Source organism: Sturnira hondurensis, unplaced genomic scaffold (genome assembly GCF_014824575.4).
Source record: "Sturnira hondurensis isolate 20B ecotype Veracruz unplaced genomic scaffold, ASM1482457v3 Scaffold0010428, whole genome shotgun sequence".
In the NCBI taxonomy this organism is placed as follows: Eukaryota; Metazoa; Chordata; class Mammalia; order Chiroptera; family Phyllostomidae; genus Sturnira; species Sturnira hondurensis.
This window is the reverse complement of record NW_028083059.1, coordinates 1,833,999-1,848,402: the sequence shown is the minus strand read 5'-3', so window position 1 is coordinate 1,848,402 and position 14,404 is coordinate 1,833,999. Positions and strand designations below refer to the sequence as shown.

At 37.6% G+C, this 14,404-nt stretch overlaps 1 protein-coding gene and 2 non-coding genes across 7 annotated transcripts; all 3 read right to left on the bottom strand.

Moving 5' to 3' along the window:
* Positions 1-1,658: 1,658 nt before the first annotated feature.
* On the bottom strand, positions 1,659-5,777 carry RPL21 (ribosomal protein L21). 5 transcript variants are annotated; one of them, XM_037058876.1, is made up of 6 exons: positions 5,671-5,777; positions 3,777-3,855; positions 3,216-3,277; positions 2,569-2,681; positions 1,990-2,140; positions 1,659-1,794 (listed from the first exon to the last, which is right to left on the bottom strand). In XM_037058876.1, the coding sequence occupies exons 2-6, from the start codon at positions 3,841-3,843 to the stop codon at positions 1,705-1,707; spliced, it is 483 nt and encodes a 160-aa protein (XP_036914771.1). In that variant the 5' UTR covers positions 3,844-3,855; positions 5,671-5,777; the 3' UTR covers positions 1,659-1,704. The 5 variants fall into 5 exon arrangements, with proteins under 5 accessions (XP_036914771.1, XP_036914774.1, XP_036914773.1 ...); XM_037058879.1 differs by having other exon boundaries at positions 5,668-5,741; XM_037058878.1 differs by having other exon boundaries at positions 5,662-5,736.
* LOC118995909 (small nucleolar RNA SNORA27) lies at positions 2,400-2,526 on the bottom strand. The gene has a single exon (XR_005068389.1). It is a non-coding gene; the product is annotated as a small nucleolar RNA SNORA27 (small nucleolar RNA).
* Positions 2,786-2,856, bottom strand: LOC118995904 (small nucleolar RNA SNORD102). Its single transcript, XR_005068384.1, has one exon. It is a non-coding gene; the product is annotated as a small nucleolar RNA SNORD102 (small nucleolar RNA).
* Positions 5,778-14,404: the final 8,627 nt, after the last annotated feature.

Here is a 14,404-nt window from a genome sequence, read left to right as displayed (position 1 = left end):
AAAAAAAAAAAAAAAGGTGCCCTTGGGTTCAACTGAACAAAAACAGAGGCTTTAAGAGACACCTGGGTAGATATAAATTAAAAGTCCAAGTAATCATGCAAACTTACAGTCCTGACTCTTAGAACAGGATGTAAAGCTCCAGACTTAGAATACTTTACTTCACTCACAAGTGCTGTGAGATGGGAATTTCAAATAATTTATAAATTTACAATCTGTGATGTATTTAAACAAACCTGCATTTCAGGGAAGGCACATTTTATCAGCACACAGTTACCCAAAGCTCAAGAATTTCAATTTCAACTTCAATTAGTCAAATTGAAAAGTCTCTAATTAGCAGGTGTTGGTAAACTTTGAGTAGCTTCACTGGTGATGGAGGCAGAAGCCCTATCTGCAGCGGGACTGGGAAATTAAGCTACCAGAGAAAGGCAGAGAAGCTGCTCCTTTTATTTTTTTTTATGTCCATAGGCTGAAGTCAAGAAAGCAGCAAGTGGAAAAGGGTCAAAGCCACAAGAGACCAGGAATAATCAATGAAGAGGGCAGAAACAAGGGAACTGTCAGCACCAACTCATGATACCTTATTTTGTCTTGATAATGGCCAGGAAAAAAATTCAGGAAACAGAATTTTAAAATGTGCAAAGTGAGAGACATGCGTAAGTTTAAAATGACTTCAACCAGACATAGTGTTGCCATCAACTAAAATTTTAAAACTTAATAGTGCCAACTGAAGCAATTTATAAGTTTTTTCTGGTTGCTTTCTGTGATGGTGAATTCTGTTGACCAATTAAGGATTTTCTGCGAACCTTTAATGGCAGCTAATATGCAACATTTGTTATGTTAGATATACATTGAGGTTCAAAACCAGGTTTACTAGATTCCAAAGCAGACTTCTATCATCACATTTCGCTGGAGAAAACTGAAATCCACTAACACTGGGTTTACCCACGTGCAGCATTGACTGAAGTTACAAAAATGAATAGGTTCTTTTCCATTCCAAGAACCTATTAGTGGGGAAGAGATCGCTAAGTGTCAAGTTTTCCATTTCAAATGAACTGATGTTATGCTACAGGCATCACAGAACACTGAAGGCAGCTAGGATAGGATGTCATCAATTCCCTTCTAGATATGTCTGAGATGTTTTTGCCACATCCAAGTAAATATCCAGGAAGCAACAGAGTAACTCAAATGTACTCCAACTATACAAAGTAGCTTTAAAACATTCCCATTAATATGAAGCAATGTAACACTAGTGACTAAGACCTGATGATGGAGCCAAAATGCCCAGGTTTGAATCTCCTTGGCCAAGTTAATTGTGCCTCAGCTTTCCTTTATGTAAAAAGGTATTCTAAACCGAATCACCAAACACTATTGTTTTCTAAACCATGTTCCAAGGTGGAAGCAACTCAGAACTATTATGTAGCTCACAATGGGTACTCAAAGCAATCTACTTTTAAGTACCAGACTTCAAAGGCAAGTTTCTGTTCCTTAAACTACAGCTATTTATGATCTAATTGTAAGTAATCGACTTTCCTTGAGCTTAACTATAATGCAACAGATGCCATTTCCTAATCAATGGAGTACACTCTTTGTTGCAAATAAGCCACACCTCACATCTTTCAGCCAGAAAAAACATTCCTTTAGTAAAGACATCACCCAATATATTCAACATTTTTATCAGTATAGAAGTCTTTTATTTTTTCACACTCATCATGCCATGAATTCATAGGGAATGGGTTCCAGCAGCTCGGGCTCCTTTCCATTAGTTCTCACAAAGTGTGCTTCTCTGGGTGGAGCAGGCTATAATTTAAAAAAAAAAAAAAAAAAGGTGATGGAATAATCATGTAAAGTGCTGTAACTCAATTTCAAAGTGCTCTCAGGAACAATGAAAAAACATATACTCCATTCTTTTTTACTTTCATATAAAAGAAAATTACTGAGCAATAGTTTTATCGTTCCCATGATCCACCAAAAAACCCTTTGTCAAGCACTCACCTGACGCTTCAGCTGAACCCAGGTACCTTTCTCTTTGGCTTCCTTCTTTTTCTGATCGTTTTCTTTCACACGTTTCAGGAAGCTATCTCGACTCTTCGAGTGCTTAATATGCTCAATTCGTACATTAATTCTCTTGGCAAGAATCTTACCCCTGGAAAAAGCAAAATTCTTATAAATGCTTCATAAAAAATAAAACCAAAATTAAAAAAACCCCTCATTTTTGGCAGTTTCATTTATTAAAAAAACCATGGGCCTTTTATCCCTAGATAGGGTAACAAACCCTGAAATACTAAATAATTTAACCAAAACCAGATTATTAGTAAAATTTACATTATCAAAGATTTTATACTCTGAAAACTAGAACTGCTTAATACCAAATCCCATTAAGACTTTCCAGTGTGTCTGTTTCAACTTGTTTCCTCTGACAGGATACAAGACAAACACCCAGTTTGCCCGAGTTTTAAAAGGATAGTTCCTTTGCCCCACTTGAATGGCCAATAAAGACACCAGTCCAATTGGCAAAGTGAAAAGGGGGTATGAGGGGAATATGAATTAGCAAAGAACTATGACATTACTTACTTAACTTGTTTGTTTACAACAATGCCCACCGCATGCTGGGTGACATTGTACACTCTTCCAGTTTTGCCATGGTAACATTTGTGAGGCATTCCTTTCTGAACGGTGCCCATTCCCTGTGAAGAAAGATAAATGTCATCCCAGCAAATCCTCCCTTCCTCTTAAACACTGACTTCTATTAACGTAACTAAAAGACCTCTCTTTTAAATGGCAACTCAAGAGCTTTCAGAGCCGGTGAAATGCATTTTTCACACTGCTTTAAGCAATCAAAAAGACAATCATCATTAAGCTCTAGAGTGCCAGGAAACACTTAAATAATGGTCACAAAAGAACATAGCTTTTACTGGTTTTATTAATCACCATCAATAAATTTTGCACTAAGGCATTCCTTGTCACCTCAACAAACTCTCATGATTGTTTCTCCTGTATTTTCCCACTAGCTATTAACCAGTAATAAGAAATTCTTAAAACTGAAGAATTACACTTTAAAAACTGGCTTTAAAAGTAAGATTAAATTAGCAATTCAAGGGCAATCCATTTCCCTCCATTTAGGAGGCAGCAGGTGCAATGAACACTGACAACTGAATTCCTGTTAGATTAAATCCAACTGTTCTACATTCTAATGTTACTTCCCCAATTTTATAATTTACCTTGATATCTACAATATCACCTTTCTTGTAGATCCGCATGTATGTAGCCAAAGGAACAACTCCTAAAAGTAGTATCAAGATTTAAAAAGTCAAGTCAAAGAAATATACTTTCACTAGCTTTTTGCCACACACATTTGGCAAGTTACATGCATTTTAAAAATGTTTAAGTTGACAATTTAAGAACTACTACATAAAATTCATGCTTTTTTATTACAAAATAAGGTAGGTGCTGGTTAACTGCCATTATTAAGAATACATTATATGGCCCTGGCTGGTGTAGCTCAGTGGATTGAGTACAGGCGGGCTTGCGAACCACATGATCGTGTTTCGATTCCCAGTCAGGGCACATGCCTGGGTTGCAGGCCAATTCCCAGCAGGGGACTCATGAGAGGCAACCACACATTGGTATTTCTCCCTTTCCCTTCCCCTCTAAAAATAAATAAATATATATTTTTAAAGTTAAAAAAAAGAGAGAATACATTATATGAATCTCAACACAAATGTATCAATACAGCAGAAATGCATGCCATGCTTGGTCCCGAAGCGGGTAAATCTACTTACCATGTTTTCTAAAAGGCCTAGAGAACATGTAACGGGTACCTCTCCTCTTTCCCTTTGTGTTAGTCATTTTGGCGAATTACTGAAACCAGAAAATATAAAACCGTCAAGTTTAACAGCAAACAGTATTTCTTATAAACCATCATTATAGCAAGTAAAATCTTTGCCAAACCTAAGTTCTATAACATTAAAATTCCTAAGTAACAGAACTGGACTTCAGAAGTCAAATCAGTATTCTGCCTATTAGAATATAATAAACCCAACAGGACCCCTCCCACCACACACACACCCCTGTAGATCCCAGCCTAGAATGCCAAGGGCACAGGAATTACTAACTAAAAAATACTGTAACTAGAAGATATTACTAACTAAAAGGTATTGTTGGAAAGCGTAACAAAACTCCGCACTGCATTTTTACATGGTGAATTAAACTTCTTTTACTGCAAACCTAATTTTTTTTTGGCAGTATCTCTTGTACAAATGTTAACTGTCAAAAATCTCCAACTAACTGGTTAAGAATTTACCTATATGAATTTAGGACAGAACCTTTCATTTTGTTTCCTGAAAGGTTTCAAATGTTTCAGGTCATCTTAGAAGAGAACTGCTATTGCTTACAATTACTACCACAAGACAAAATATACCTAAGTCTCTCGTAGACAAGTTCTACGTAAATTGGTCTCCTAATCAACACTCCTTTAAAGTGACTCCACCAAAGTACCCTAATTCATCTAACCTGTGAGGCAGAGAGGCACAAGAATGTTTCACCTAAACCACCCACAGCCAAACCACTGTTAAAACACTCACACCCTTTACTTTTGCAAGCAACTAGGCATGTATTACATGGCAGGTTCCCTGTTTTCATCCTCAAGATACTAAGTTCATAAAAACCTGTGTTAAGTTCATAAACAAGAAAAGAGGCTCTGCAGGTCCAAGTAACTTATGTCAAAAGTAGCAGATCGGTAATGGGAGTCATTTCTGACTCCAGAGCCCTTGCATCAGGCCTGTCTTCCCGGGTAAGAAATTCATTTTTCACCAATACCCAATACACAGTTTCTATTATTCCCCAAACTAAAACCCACTATGGGGTGCAGACTTCAGTTTGCTCAACTCTAGTGGCTGGTCGCTACTATCTACAAGCTAGACCGAAAAAGTTAAGACACTACGATTAAGTGTTTCTGCAACAACCTTTCCCCCAAACTACTAAACCAGTAATTCGGGAATCCATTCATTCAACACAAGCCCCCGCATTAACAAAACAATACCCACTGCAAAGAATTTTCCCTTTGTTAACACGCTCCAGGACCAAAAACAACGGGATATCATTTCACGCACCAGAGACCAGTGGTCTGGAGTTCTCTGCGCAGGGGAGCTCAGTACGAACCTATTCCGTTCTCCGACCACGAGGCTTCCACACAGCCATAACTCACCACAGATGAAAGGTTCTCCTAATTTTGAAACCGTTCCGCCCTGCCCCTAACTCCCAATCCGATAACATTACCAAGTAGCTTTTAAACTAGGAGCAAAAATGCGGCGCGGAAGGGGGTTTGAATGGCAGCCCACCACGCGGCCCGGCCCCCCAGAACCTGAGAAGGCCCAGGCTAACGAAGCGAAGCCGTATCTCCCCAGACGAACTCAAGTCGCCTCACGCGGGTGACTCGACCTCGTTTTCTTCAGCGTGGCCTCTGCTCGGCCGCGGCACCGCAGTCCGGTCCTCCGCCCCCAGCCCGAGCCCGAAACCGCTGACGCGCCCCTTTCGAGTCTGAGCAAACACAGCTCCGCCAACCAAGGCAGAGGGACCAGACAATACACCTGGACCCACTGGACAGCTTCCGTGGACTCAGGGTTACAACTCAACACTGCAGAACCAAGCTCACCGGGAGAAACGCACCCACGCTACCTGGAAGATGGCGGCTCCGGCCGAAAAGAAAGGGGCGGGGTTTCGGCGCGCGCCTTCCGAGGGCCTGAGGGCTGCCAGTGGCACTGCCTGAAGGAAAGGCCAGCCGGAAGGGGCTCTTCCTGGATTAGAGACGACTAGAGAATCGCCTCTGAGACGAAGAAAAGGCTGTCGGGATATTTTCCTTTCTTATGAAAAAGAAGCAGTCAACCAAAATAAGCCTGATACTTGGAACTTGTCAGACAGCCCGAGAAAGGGCTTTCCGGGACGTAAAACAAAACGCCGACGTCAGGAGCGTGCCGACGTCCGATCTTGCGTCAGAAGATAACGCCGCAAAGCAGGCGTGTCTGCGTCTCTGAGCACCACGAGGTGGCAAGTCCTAGAATATGAAGTTTTAGGGCTCGTAATTGCTATGTGTTTATAGGAATGACTACATGGACACAAAAATAAAACTAAGGTTAAGGCAACAATGTTACCCAATGTGTAATATCTCTCAAAAATTTTTCTCCTAAATGCGTCAGAACCTACTCTACACTGGCTGATAAATGCGTGCATGTTACAGCCTTTGAAAGCACTTTGGTAAAATCTGGTGGAACTGAAAGTGTCCAAATAATTAATACCAGCATTCCGAACAAAGTATGTATCTTACAGAAACTCTGATATGTAGACAGTGATGTACATAACAGCACTGTGAATAGGAGCAAACATTTGGGAACATCCATCAATAAGAGAATAAATACTTCGTGGGATACTTATGTAATGAAATATTATTCACTACTAAGTTAAGAATGAACCCAGAAATAGAACGAGGCGAAAAGAGGATGATGTAAAATAAATGTAGTGTGATAATTTATACGATTTCAAAACAATATTTCATATTGTTTAGATACATGTACCTAGTGAAAAGGGAATAAAATTCAAATCTAGGAAAAACCATTTTAAAGCTGGGTATTGAATATACAGAAGGCCATTGTTCATAGTTCATTCAGACTCCCTTAACTTTCGTAATATCCTTTTTCTTTTTTATTGTTTATTCTGTCAGTTCCAATTTTTTCCCTTTTTCCCTCCTCCACCGAGCCCATCCCTCTAGCCCACAGTCATTTCCCCTTTGTTGTCCCTATCCACATGTCATTCATACATGTTCTTTGACTAGTCCCTCCTCCTTCCACCATTTCCCCTCTCTTCCCCTCCTACAGCAATTAGTCTGTCCCCTGCTTCCATGATTCTGTGTTTTTCTCATCAGTTTATTTTGTTTATTAGATTCCAATTGTAAGTGAAGTCATATGGTATTTGTCTTACACTGACTGGCTTATTTCACTTAGCATGATAGTCTGCAGGTGCATCCACACTGTCCAGAAAGATAGGAGTCCCTTACTTGTGCTGTGTAGAATTCCATTGTGTAAATGTACCACATTTTTTTAATCCATTCATCTACTGATGGACACTTGGGCTGTTTACAGCATTTGGCTATTGTAAATAGTGCTGCTATGAATATAGGGGTGCGTAAGTTCTTTTGAATTGGTGTTTCAGGATCCTTAGGGTATATTCCAGCAGTGGAATCGCTGGGTTATAAGGCAGGTCTATTTTTAATTTTTTAAAGAAATTCTACACTGTTTTCCACAAGTGGATGCACCAATCTGCCTTCCCACCAACAGTGTACTAGGGTTCCCTTTTCTCCACAACCTCACCAGCACTGGTTATGTGTTGGTTCATTAACGATCACCATTCTGACAGGTGTGAGGTGACGTTTCATTGTGTTTTTAATTTGCATCTCTCTGATGACTAGTAATCTTGAGCATTTTTTCATATGTCTATGGGCCCTCTATATGTCCTCTGTTTTTGTATCCCAGAATCCCATCCAGGATACCCCATGCCAGGTATTTACTATGTCTCCTTGGAAGTTTCTCAGACTTTTTATGTTTTTCACGAACTTGTCAGTTTTGGAAGAGTACCAGTCAGGTAATTTTGTAGGATGCCCCAATAATGGATTTTGCCTGATACTTTTAAAATACCTATGTATTATTTTTTAAGTTTATTTTTTCATTATAGTTGACATACAATATATTAGTTTCAGGTGTACAAGATAATGACTAGATTTATGTGCCTTACGAAATGAACACCACAATAATTCTGTACCCATAAAATACTGTACATAGTTATTACAATATTATTGACCATATTTCCTGTGCTGTACTTACATACTTGTGACTGTTTTTGTAACTGGCAATTTGTGCTTCTTAATCCCTTTCACCTTTTTCACTCATCCCTCCAACATCCCTCTCATCTGACCATCAGTTTGTTCTTTGTAGTTGAGTTTGTTTCTGCTTTGTCTATTTATTTATTTATTTATTTATTTATGTCCTTCTTTTTTTTTTCTTTATTTTTATTGCTGACTGGCTTATTTCACTTAGCATAATAATTTCTAGGTCCATGTTTGTTCATACATTTTGGTTTTTAGATTCCATATAGAAGGGAAGTCATGATATGATATCCACCCATGTTGTTGCAAATGGAAATATTTAATTCTTTTTTATAATTGAGTGATATTCCATTATATACATGGACCATATCTTCTTTATGGTACCACTCATCTGTTGATGGAAACTTAGGTTGCTTCTATATCTTGGCAATTGTAAATAATGCTGCAATGAACATAGGGGTGCATGTATCTTTTTGAATTAGTGTTTTGGATTTCTTTGGGTAAATTCCCAGAACTTGAATTGCTGGGTCATATGGTAGTTCTATTTTTAATTTGAGGAGAAACTACATACTGTTTTACATAGTGACTGCCCCAATTTACAACCCTACCAACAGTGCATGAAGTTTCCCTTTTCTTCACATCCTCACCAACATTTGTTTGTTGATTTATTGATGATAGCCATTCTGACAGGTGGGAAGTAACATCTTATTGTGGTTTTAATTTGTACTAAAACCTGATAATTAGTGATGTTAATCATCTTTTCATATGTCTGTTGGTCATCTGTATAACCTCTTTGGAGAAATGTCTATTCAGGTCATCTGTGCATTTTTAAATAGGATTGTTTGTTCTATTAATGTTGAGCTGTATAAATCTTTATATTTTTTGGATATTAATTTTCTATCAGGTATATCATTTGCAAACATTCAGTTAGTTGCCTTTTTTGTTGTTGTTGTTGATGGTTTCCTTTGTGGTGCAAAAGTTTTTTAGTTTGATGTGGTCCCATTTGTTTATTTTGCTTCTGTTGTCTGTCCTAATAGACATTGCAAAAAAAAAAAAAAGCTAAGACCAATTTCAAAGAGTTTACTGCCTATGTTTTATTTCTGGAGAGTTATGGTTTCAGGCCTTACATTTAAGTCTCTAACCCATTTTGAATTTATTTTGGGGTAGCTATAAGAAAGTAGTTTCCCATGCATCTGTCCAGTTTTCCCAAAAGCATTTATTGAAGAGACTGTCTTTACCCCACTGTATATTCTTGCCCTCTTCATCATAGATTAATATTCCATATAGGCATGAGTTTATTTATGGGCTCTCCATTCTTTTCCATTGATCTCTATGTCTGTTTTTATGCCAATATCATGCAGTTGATTACTATAGCCTTGTAGTACAGTTTGATATTAGGTAGTGTGGTATCTCCAATTTTGCTCTTTTATCTTAAGACTTTTGTGGCTCTTCACGGTCTTTTGTATTTCCACATACATTTTAGGACTATTCATGTTAGTACTGTGAAAACTGACATTGGTATTTTGATAGGGATTGCATTGAATCTGTAGATTATTTTGGGTAGTATGGACATTTTAATAATGATGTTAATTCTTTCTACCCATGGTATATCCTTCCATTTATTTGTGTCTTCTTCAATTTCATATAGTTTTCTGAGTACAGGTCTTTTAACTCTTTAGTTAAATTCATTCCTAAGTATTTAACAACTTTTCATGCAATTTTAAATGGGATTGTTTTCTTAATTCCTCTTACTGATAATTTATGATTGGTATATAAAAGTGCAGCTAATATCTAATCTTAATTTTGTATTCTATTTTACTGAGTTCATTTATTCTAATAGTTACTTCATAAAACCTTCAGGGTGCTCTATATATAGTATCATGTCATCTGCAAATAATGACAGTTTTACTTCTTTCTTTCCAATGTGGATGCCTTTTGTTTCTTTTTCCTGTCTGATTGCTGTGTCTAGGACTTCCAATACTGTGTTGAATAAAAGTGGTAAAAGTGGATATCCTTGTCTTGCGCCAGATCTTAAAAATCTTTCAGCTTTTTACCACTATGAATGATGTTACCGCTGGATTTATCTCATATATAACCTTTATTATGTTGAGGTATGACCATCTCATCCCTACTTTACTGAGAATTTTTACTATAAATAAAGGTTGGAGTTTCTCAAATGTTTTTTCTGTATCTATTGATATGATCACATGATTTTTTTAATCCTTACACAAGGATATGTTTTCTAATTGATTTTAGAGAGAGAGGAAGGAAGGAGGGAGTGGGAGAGAGAGATGAGACAGAAACATTGATTGGCTGCCCCCCACAACATGCCCCAACCTAGGATCAAACCCACAACCCGGGTATGTGCCCTAACCAGGGAATCAGACCCGCAAACCTTTTGGTATATGGAATTACAATCCAACCAACTGAGCCATCTGGCCAGGGCATGATCATATGGTTTTTATCTCATTTTGTTTAGGTATATCACAATAATTGATTTCTGGATATTGAATCAACCTAGCATTATGGAAATAAATCCCACTTGATCATGGTGTATAATCATTTTAATGTATTGCTGAATTTGCTGATTTGTTGAGGATTTCTACATCTGTGTTCATCAAAGGTGTTGGCCTATAATTTTTTTTGTGGTGTCTTTGTCTGGCTTTGGTATCAGGATAATGCTGGCTTCATAATATGAGGGAGCCTTCCATCCTCTTCACATTTTTGGAATAATCTGAGAAAGATAGATATTAATTATTTTTTGAATGTTTGGTAAAATATATGTGATGCCATCTGGTCTAGGAATTTTGTTTCTTGGAAGTTTTTCTTTTATTACTCATTCAATTTCTATAGCAGTTATTGGTCTGTTAAATTTTCTGTTTCTTTCTGACTCAGTCTTGTAAGATTGTGCCTAGGAATTTATTTCTTCCAGGTTGGTCAATTTGTTGGCACATAGTTGTTCATAGTATTTTCTTATAATCCTTTGTATTTCTGTCATGTCAGTTGTTACTTCTCTTTCATTTCTGATTTTTTTAAAAATTGGATCCCCTCTCTTTTTTTCTTGATGAGTTTGATTAAAGGTTTATGAGTTTTGTTTATCTTTTCAAAGAACCAGCTCTTAGTTCCACTGATATTTTCTGGAGTTTTTTTAAAAGTCCCTATTTAGTTTATTTCCAGTCTGGTGTTTATTTCCTCACTAGGGCTTTGTGTGTTCTTCTTTTCCTAGTTTCTTTAGGTTTAAGGTTGGGTTGTTTATTTGATATTTTTCTTGTTTGTAGAGGTAGGCCTGTATTTCTTTGAATTTCCCTCTTAGAGCTGCTTTAGTGTGTCCATTTATCATTATGAATTGCTCTTCTGTGTTTCTTATTACAGTCCTTGTTTTAAAGTCTATTTTTTTATCTCATACTGGTACTGTTACTCTAGCTTTTCTATTGCTTCCATTTGCATGAGATATCTTTTTCCATCCCTTTAATTTCAGTCTCTGTGTGTCCACTCAGCCTGCTTCAGATGTTTGCCACTTTGCCTGTAGACATTTTAGCCCCCCGCCACAAGTTCATGATCAACCATTCTCAAATGTATACTGAGTAGTATTAGCATTCTCCACTGTAGTTCCAGAGTTAGTGTGCTTACCTATGCATGTAAAGACTGTTTCACATTTTTCTTTGATTATCAAATCTTCTATCTCTTCTGTTCATCTTTCTTTCAGCTGATGACTGCTTTGTTTTTATCAGTGTACAAATATACTCTAATCTTTCCATAAACCTACTACCCTCTGTTTCTTGGCCCTAATTGACCTAACTTTCCCTGCACCATATTTTCTTCCATAAAGCTTTTTTAGAAAGAATCATATGAAATCACTCTTTTTGTACCTCAATAACTGTAAGATTTAATTTAAGAATTAAATTTCAGATTTAAGTCTTCCTCATCTCCCCTTCTGTTTTCAGTTTAATCTGACTTCTGCTCCAATCATACCACTAAAACTGCTCTTGTCAAGGTTATCAAATGCTTCCATTTTGCCAAAACCAAAAGACATTCCCTGTTCTTGTCTTTCTTAATCTCTTGGTAGCTTTGGACTCTGTTGGCCACTCTTTCCTCCTTGAAACATTACTCTTTCTGAACACTCCGAAGGCTGTTTTACTGGCTTCTCCTTATCTCCTTGTTCTTTAAGTAATACAATTCCTTAGGACTTGGAATCACAGTTATGCATCACTTAACAAGGGGAATACATTCTGACAAATGTCTCATAAGTCCATTTCATCATTGTGGGACCATCATAAAGTACACTTACAGAAACCTAGATAGTATAGCCTAATGCTATAATTGTACATGCTATAGTTTTATACTGCTGGCAATGCAGTAGGTTTGTTTATACAAGAATCACTTAAAAAAAAAAACAACAGGAATGACTTCTGGCCAAGATGGAGGCATAGGTAGACACACTTTGTCTCCTTGCACAACCAAAAGAAGGAAAACAAAAAATAACCTGAACTGCAAGAAAATTGAACTGTATAAAAGTCTGAGAACCAAGGAGTTAAAGAAGAAACATTCATTCAAACTGGTAGGAGGGACAGAGTTGGTCAGCCAGGCACAGAGGACACATGGCAAGGTGCTGATTGGAGAACTGGGTTGTTCCACATTTGCATGCAGGTAAACTGGGAGGAAAAACTGGGAAGCAACACAGACAATGCAATCCAGGGTTCCACTGCAGAGAAATAAAGCCTCAAAACCTCTGGCTGTAAAATCCTATGTGTGGGGTTGGCTGCCAGAAGGAGAAGAGGAAGAGCAAGAAATGCAAAAATTTTTAAAAAATCATGAAGAAAAAAATCGTTTTTCTCTTCCAATCTGGCAAAGAAAATAGACTTCCAAAAAGTCCAGGAAGCTCAGAATCCCAAAGAAGTTGCACTCAAGGAAGCACACACCAAGGCACATCATAATTACATTGCCCAAGATTAAAGATAAGGAGAGAGTCTTAAAATCAGCAAGAGAAAAGGAAATAGTTACCTCCCAAGCAGTTCCTGTTAGACTATCAGCTGACTTCTCAAGAGAAATTTTGCAGGCAAGAAGGGTCTGGAAAGAAGTATTCCAAGTCATGAAAGGAATACTTTCATATCACCTACATCCAAGATGACTCTATCCAGCATACCTATCATTTAGAATGGAAAGGCAGGTAAAGTGCTTCCCAGATAAGGTCAAGTTAAAGGAGTTCATCATCACCAAGCCCTTATTATATGAAATGTTAAAGGGACTCATCTGAGAAAAAGAAGATAAAAAAATGTCAATGGTAAAATGACAACAAACTCACAAATAACAACTGAACCTAAAAAAACAAACAAACAAAAACAAACTGAGCAAACAACTAGAACAGGAACAGAATCAGAGAAATGGAGATCACATTGAGGGTTATTAGTGAAGAGAGGGAAGGAGGATAATGGGGGGAAAGGTACAGGAATAAAAAGCATAAATGGTAGGTACAAAATAAACAGAGTGAAGTCAAGAATAGCATGGGAAATGGAGAAGCCAAAGAACTTACATGTATGACACATGGACATGAACTAAGTGAGAGGGATGCTGGTGGGAGGGGGTATGCAGGGAAGAGGAGAATAAAGGGGAGAAAAAAATAGGACAATTGTAATTGCATGATCAATAAAATATATTTATTAAAAACCCTGTCCTGGCTGGTGTGACTCAGTGGATTGAGTGCCGGCCTGTAAGCCAAAGGGTCACCAGTTTGATTCCCAGTCAGGGCACATGCCCAGGTTTGTGGGCCAGGTCCCTGTAGGGAGCATGTGAGGAGCAACCACACATTGATATTTCTCTCCCTCTCTTTCTCCCTCCATTCCCTTCTCTCTAAAAATAAATAAATAAAATCTTTAAAAAAAACAAGACATGTGTAACACATTGCTCTATGATATTATGACAATTATAACATCACTGGACAATAATTTTTCTGTTCCATTATAATCTTACGGGACCACCGTCATATATACAGTTCATCATTGATGAAAATATTATGTGGTGTATGACTATTGTTCCACTGGTCTTCTCTCTGTATGCTTCCTCCCAAGGATTTCTATTTGCATCCAAAATTTTAAATTTCGTATCAATGAAAATGAGATCTGCTTACTATGAGATCTATTTCTTTCATTTAGGCCTCTCCTCAAAACTTCTATTCAGCCTGACATCTATTCTTGGATATACTCTAGCATCTTAAAGTTAACATGTCCAAATAAAACATTAGATTTAAACCTCCAAACCTGTTTTGGGGCCAGTTTTCCCCATGTCAGTAGATGGCAAACCATACACCTTGCTTTCATCTTTAAGTTTTGCCTTACCCTCTCCAAATCTAATCTATCAGCAAATTTTGTCCAGTTCCACTTGCAAAGTATATCTCCAGAGGGCCTATCTCCTTTCATCTCTGCTCTTACCAATGGAATCTCACCTGAACTAGTAGCGGTCCCTTAAGGTCACTTTTCTCTGTGTTGCCTCTACTCTATCTACTTTCTACATACTGGTCAGAGTGATCTTTTAAAAATGTAA